Source organism: Delphinus delphis, chromosome 12 (assembly GCF_949987515.2).
Source record: "Delphinus delphis chromosome 12, mDelDel1.2, whole genome shotgun sequence".
Lineage (NCBI taxonomy): Eukaryota > Metazoa > Chordata > Mammalia > Artiodactyla > Delphinidae > Delphinus > Delphinus delphis.
The window spans coordinates 59,887,880-59,893,879 of NC_082694.2; the positions used below are offsets into that span (position 1 = coordinate 59,887,880).

The 6,000-nt window shown below is 34.4% G+C and overlaps 1 protein-coding gene across 3 annotated transcripts in view; it reads left to right on the forward strand.

Annotated features, from left to right (window-relative positions):
- ATL2 (atlastin GTPase 2) overlaps positions 1-5,723 on the forward strand; it is a 63,694-nt gene extending 57,971 nt beyond the window's left edge. For 2 of the 3 annotated variants that reach the window (XM_060026790.1, XM_060026792.2), the window contains exons 11-14: positions 299-370; positions 1,053-1,484; positions 3,026-3,040; positions 3,138-3,746. In XM_060026790.1, coding sequence (XP_059882773.1) covers positions 299-370; positions 1,053-1,484; positions 3,026-3,040; positions 3,138-3,245 — 627 coding nt within the window. In that variant the 3' untranslated portion in view covers positions 3,246-3,746. Of the gene's footprint in view, positions 1-298; positions 371-1,052; positions 1,485-3,025; positions 3,041-3,137 lie in introns of all 3 variants that reach the window. The other variant, XM_060026791.1, reaches the window with a different exon arrangement.
- The last annotated feature ends 277 nt before the right edge of the window (positions 5,724-6,000 follow it).

Consider the following 6,000-nt stretch of genomic DNA (forward strand, 5'->3'; position numbering starts at 1 on the left):
CATTTTAGGGTTGTATATGTTTAATTTTCTATAATTTCCTGGGCATATGTGGTATATTCTACAAACCCACTTTAACAAACCTAAGCAAAACAAGATTAAGCAGGTAGTCCTATTAGAAGCAATTATTATGTCCTTTATACTGGTGTTTCCTTCAATTAGAAAGGGAAACTGGAAGTTGATAATATTTTCTCTGATTCATTTTCAGACTTGGTCATTGTACATAATTTATTGTCTTAATCAGAATTTATAGTTATCAGGTATTTCACATAAAATTGGCACATTTTATTTTATTTCTTAGGCAACAGCTGAAGCTAATAATCTTGCTGCAGTAGCAGGAGCAAGAGAGATCTATTGCAAAAGTATGGAGCAGGTTTGTAACTAAAATCTAAATTTGACACTAGAGTAAGATAGAAGATTTTTATATTTAAAATAATTGAACCAATTTGTGCTCCTTTTACATTGTCATGTTACATCATTCCCAAATTTCCCTTTATCATCTCTGCTGGAAATAAACTAAGAATATAATTCCCATGGTTAGAGTGCAGGATATGGGTAGTAAGTTATTACATAGACCACACTGAAATATTTTCTGACACATGATTCAGAGTGCTGTTATTAGTAGCTTCTGACGCAAGCAACATCAGCTTAAGGGCAATAGCAGCTTCTTTGCTAAGCTTGCTAACTCAAACATTAAAGTACCTTTTTTATGTTATCTTTTACCCACTTTCTTGCCAGCAGTCTTTTGTACTCTTTTGGTGTATTGCTGGGTCAGGTGAAGTCAGGTACAGATTGCAGTGTAATTCTTTTTGTCTTTATTGGTATATAATTAATACCAATATAATTAATTTTGGAAAGTTTATTTTGCTTGAGTCAGTTAAACATATAAGAAATAAGTAGGGTATGATAATGTGTGAAGTATTATGAACAGATGTAAAACTAAACCATGTAGGTGGTTTGACTTTTTGAGATTAAAAATTACGATCAGGGAATTTCTTTCAAGTGTGAATTATTTCCAGCATGTAATCTGTCCTAATGTAACCCTGCCTTTACAGGTATGTGGTGGGGACAAGCCTTACATTGCACCTTCAGATCTGGAGCGAAGACACCTGAATCTCAAGGAAGTGGCGATTAAACAGTTCTGTTCAGTAAAAAAAATGGGTGGAGATGAATTCTGCCGTCGTTATCAGGACCAGCTTGAGGCTGAAATAGAAGAAACCTATGCAAATTTTATAAAGCACAATGATGGCAAAAATATCTTCTATGCTGCTCGTACCCCTGCCACACTATTTGCAGTCATGTTTGCTATGTATATAATCTCAGGACTGACTGGCTTCGTTGGCCTAAACTCTATAGCCGTCTTGTGTAACCTTGTCATGGGGTTAGCACTGACGTCTCTTTGTACTTGGGCATATGTTAAATACTCTGGGGAGTTCAGAGAAATTGGAACAATGATTGATCAGATTGCTGAAACACTATGGGAACAGGTTGGTATCTGTCTTTTGGTTTTTCAGTGACTAATCTTATCCCTGTGACTCCCCACCCCTCCTTCCAGTCCCCCATTCCCCACCCCCAGTATTTGCACACCTACTTTTCCTTTATCTGGAGAATGGTAAAAGGATAGTTTCCTTTTTGTTTAGATGCATAATTTGAATATAAAGTATGAACTGGTTTTTTTTCCCCTTTAAAGTTGTAATTATAGTGTGCTTTGGTTGGCTTACATCTGTAATATCCTTTGGATAGATTCTTAGTCATAGGCCTGATTATACTAGACAAGTGGGCAGGGCCAGAGTCTTTAAGGATTTTTTTTTTAAGAAAAGAAAATATAATTAGTGCAAGAGTTATGAAGGTAAGGAAAGAAGTTTGGAAGTGTAATTCTTTTGCTTTAGGAAAGCAAAAGAAGTTTCTTACTAATATTGGCAAGAACCAAGGCATGCTTATATTCCAGGAAAAATATTGTGTCTTCATTGCCTTCCATGAAGTTAGTAGTGATTTACTGATGTACTACAAGGAACAATCTTATAGGGAATTCTTTACATCAAAGAAACTTTGTTTGACCTCTATACTGTGGAAATACTAATGAACAAAGCAAAGCACCACAAACAGAGAACCAGCTTTTCTTAATCATAATCCGTTATCTCAACCAGAATTCAAATCATGATTTTTTACCTCAAACCAGAATTCAAAGTTGGGCCTGACAAGTATCTACTAAGGAAAGCCTTGTTGTATATCAGCCAACTGTTGTCTGGAATTGCCTGTGTTCAGAAAATTTCATTTAAGGATGTTGTCATTAAAATGATCATCGTGAAATACTTGAGCATCATGTCAAGGACCAGAATGAAAACTACAGTTATTACCGATGGACAGTTATAAAAGGTGTTTTCAGATACCATTTCTGGGCTGATGAAGTATTGGGCTTATTTGAAGATCTAAGATATGCAGGTCCATGTTGGTTTGGCTTTAAATTCAAAGACTGAAGTTGATTGGATGTTGACTTTTCTATTAATAATGTCATTATTATTTTATACAGTGACCCACTATATTAATTTGGATTTTATATTTCTTCTTTATAGAAATGCTCTATTTATTCAGATCTGATTTGGAAGCTTGTGTCTGGATATTTGTAAAATTTAAATTTTTATATCAAAAATAATCTCATTCTTTATATTCCTTTGACATCTTCTGACCGAAGATGGATTAAAAGCTATCACAACCTCAAAAAAAAAAAAGCTATCACAATGTCACTTAAAATATTACCTACTTTAAAAATGTTGGACCATTACTAATTTTGTGCAACATGAATTTCGATAGTTGTACATTGTCTTCTTTTGAAAACCACTCATCTCCCATGCAGCATTGATTCTAGGAGTTTAGAAGTGCCATTATTACAAAACAAGTGAATGGAAGAATCTAAAGTGTGTAAAATTATTTTCAGTATAGTTGAGGTAAGATGATCACTAGTCAGAAGATCTGTGCTGTGTCAACACTTGTCTAAATTTTTTTGCATTTCTCTTTTCTTTTGCTTCAGAGGAGTCCCAGGAAGGTGAGAAACCTACAAAGTCTCAAATTCTTGTAGTCTTAAGTTCTTTAACTTCAAGGCACTCTGAGTCATTCTCCTAACGAATCACTCCATGTTTTAGGTGTTTTCCAAACTGTTTGAAGTTACTAGACGTCGAATGGTTCATCGTGCTCTTTCATCAGCACAGCGACAGAGACTGTCATCCAACAATAACAAGAAGAAAAATTAGACAGTATTTTTAACTTTTTTCTCTATCCGAAGTGTTCACACTTACACATGTAGGACAATAAGCAGGACCGTCTGGGCCGGTCTGCATAAATGCTGTATACATACCAGATTTGATGCTGCATATAGGGTATGGAATTGCACATCCATCTCATAGGAATTGTAAATGGTTTGAATAGGAGGAAAGTAATTTTTGTTGCATTATAAAATGTCTAACTGCATTATTTGTAGCATCATAACTTTTTTTGGGAGAAGCACCTTTTTATTTCCCACATTCCTGGTTATTTTCTTCATTGCTTTGAATTGAATTTTTATATATTTTTATATGTAACTCTTTTTTTACCTCATGTTTTTATTTGTTTTGCACATTTCTCATACCACAGGTATTGAAGCCCCTGGGTGATAATTTGATGGAGGAAAACATAAGGCAGTCTGTAACAAACTCTATCAAAGCAGGCCTGACTGACCAGGTGTCTCATCATGCCAGATTAAAGACAGACTGACAGTTCATCTCCTCATGGACTCCACTCTTTCTTTTTTTCATGCTTGCTGTACAATGAGAACTCAAATAAAAATAAACCAAAGTTTACAATCAACTGTAGAAGTAGTTTAGATAACTGGCTTCACAGATGGCTGCCACAGAGTGTGAAATTGTTTGTTGGTTTTAAGCATTCTGTTCATGGCTCCTAAGGCATGAAGACTGGCTGAGGAGCATTAGTTTTCATGCACACTTGTACCATGTTTAATTCTTTTTTTCCCCTTTTTACTTAATCTAATGTTAGTGAAATTTGTCTTATGTAAAGGATATTTCAGGGAAATATTTTAAGAAATCTATTTAGAGTCTCTTTAACACAGTGTCCCATTGAAATTTTAATTTTTAGAGAAGTTATGAATCACTGTATCAAGAATCAGATTGGAATGACAATGAAGCCTTTATTGAGCCACGACATTAAAAGTATATATTGCTTTACTGCCTTCAATACCAGTATTACATAAATGCATGTATCAGAAACTTCACAGAAATTACATGACAACTCTTGTAGCTAAGAAAGTGATTCTGAGGTGTACATTTGTCTTGCCTTTTTAAATTTATAAACCTGCCCTAAAAGGAGATGCATATCTGGGAAACTGAACTGTCTTTATGCAGTTTAGCCTTCATGTACATAAAATATGCCGTTAATTTATTGGGGGAGAAATTCCATCCAAAAATGTTGCCTACAGCTATGAGTTAAGAGTGTCTATACAGTGTGTAGCTTTTATTTTCTAAAATCACAGGTAGGGCATGTATATGAATTATAAATATATAAATACGATTTTGTATTAAAAGTTTTGTAGTTTATGACAAAATCTGGTTCTGTGGTAGGCTAATGAGTACAGTCCCTGTGAAGGAATGTTTGTGGCTCATGTCAGTGTGTGAATGCATAGACAATTTGAAGTTTTTGATATATTTGTGATATTTATCTTCTTGAGCACTGCAGTCTCACCACCCTCCCCCCACCCCCTCCCCCCAGGGGAATTCAATGGGAATGTTTATCGTGACTTTGTCCTCTGTTGCATTTTAAAGTTCCTTCCTGTAATTTATTTTCAGTACATAATTAAAAATTTGTATATATAAAATGGAACTTGTGATTTTTTTTTTTTAAGGAATTCTTCAAATATGTATTCCATTACATAAACCTATTTGTTTATACTGAAAAGAGCATGAGTGGGAAACACCCAAGTGAGAGCTGTAAGGTATCGTACCTCATACCTCGAATCTAAGCTTGTAAAAAGTTACTTTTCTGTGTCTGTCTCTGTTAGGGAAAACTTGTTGTGATTAGCCTAGGGGATTTATTAATTTTGTTTCTCTCTTTTTTGTGGTGTACGTAAGGCTAACATTCTGTAATACTTTTGTAGCCTTCTCTATGAACACCTATTAAAGCGTCTAGTTTGGTTTTTAAGTGAAGAGAACTCAGGTGTTGAGTTGCATGGCCGAAAGCTCTAACTTTACTTTGGTTGATGTATCCGCCTCCTGCTTCAGATCCTGTTTTTATATGGATTGTATTTGTTTCCATCTGTATTAAACTGCTACCAACTCATCTGTTCTTAAACAGAATCCACCTGAAATGTGTCTCTTTTTATTTCTTTTACCACCCTGTTTTATGAATGCCGTAGACTGTTTTTATGAATGGAAAAAATAAAAAGTTTGTTGTATAATAGCAATTCTTCTGAAATTAAAGACAGGTTGGTTATTTATTTATTTTTAAGCAAAAGTGCTGTGAAATCTAAACCATTGGATTTCTTAGTATTTCTTGTTGGAAAGAGTGTTTTCCCCAAAGATACAATTCTATAAAGGATTCTAAGAAAGTACTTTGGTTTCAGCTGGAAGACTCTGAATATTGCTACACAGGAAGCAATAAAAGGGAATAAAGACAAACTCAAAACTGTTTGCTGAAATAAGTTTTGTGTTAGTATATTTTCTGTGGTATAATTTTTTAGTAATTTATATTATAAGGTAGGTTTTTAAAAAAGAAACCCAATAACAAACAGTCTATCTTCCTAATTAAGACATAAATAATTTACTTTTGTGGAAGGGACAGTCATTTGTGACCCTACTATTGAGTATGCCTTGTATGTCTCTCATGAAGATAGCTAGTCATCCTTGCTTCACTGAACGTATTCTACTTGTGAAGCTGAAGAGCAGTATTTAATTTTTGAGGGTCATATTTTCGATGAACTTTGAGCAGGGCTTCCTTTAGTTATTTTACTCCCACAATTGG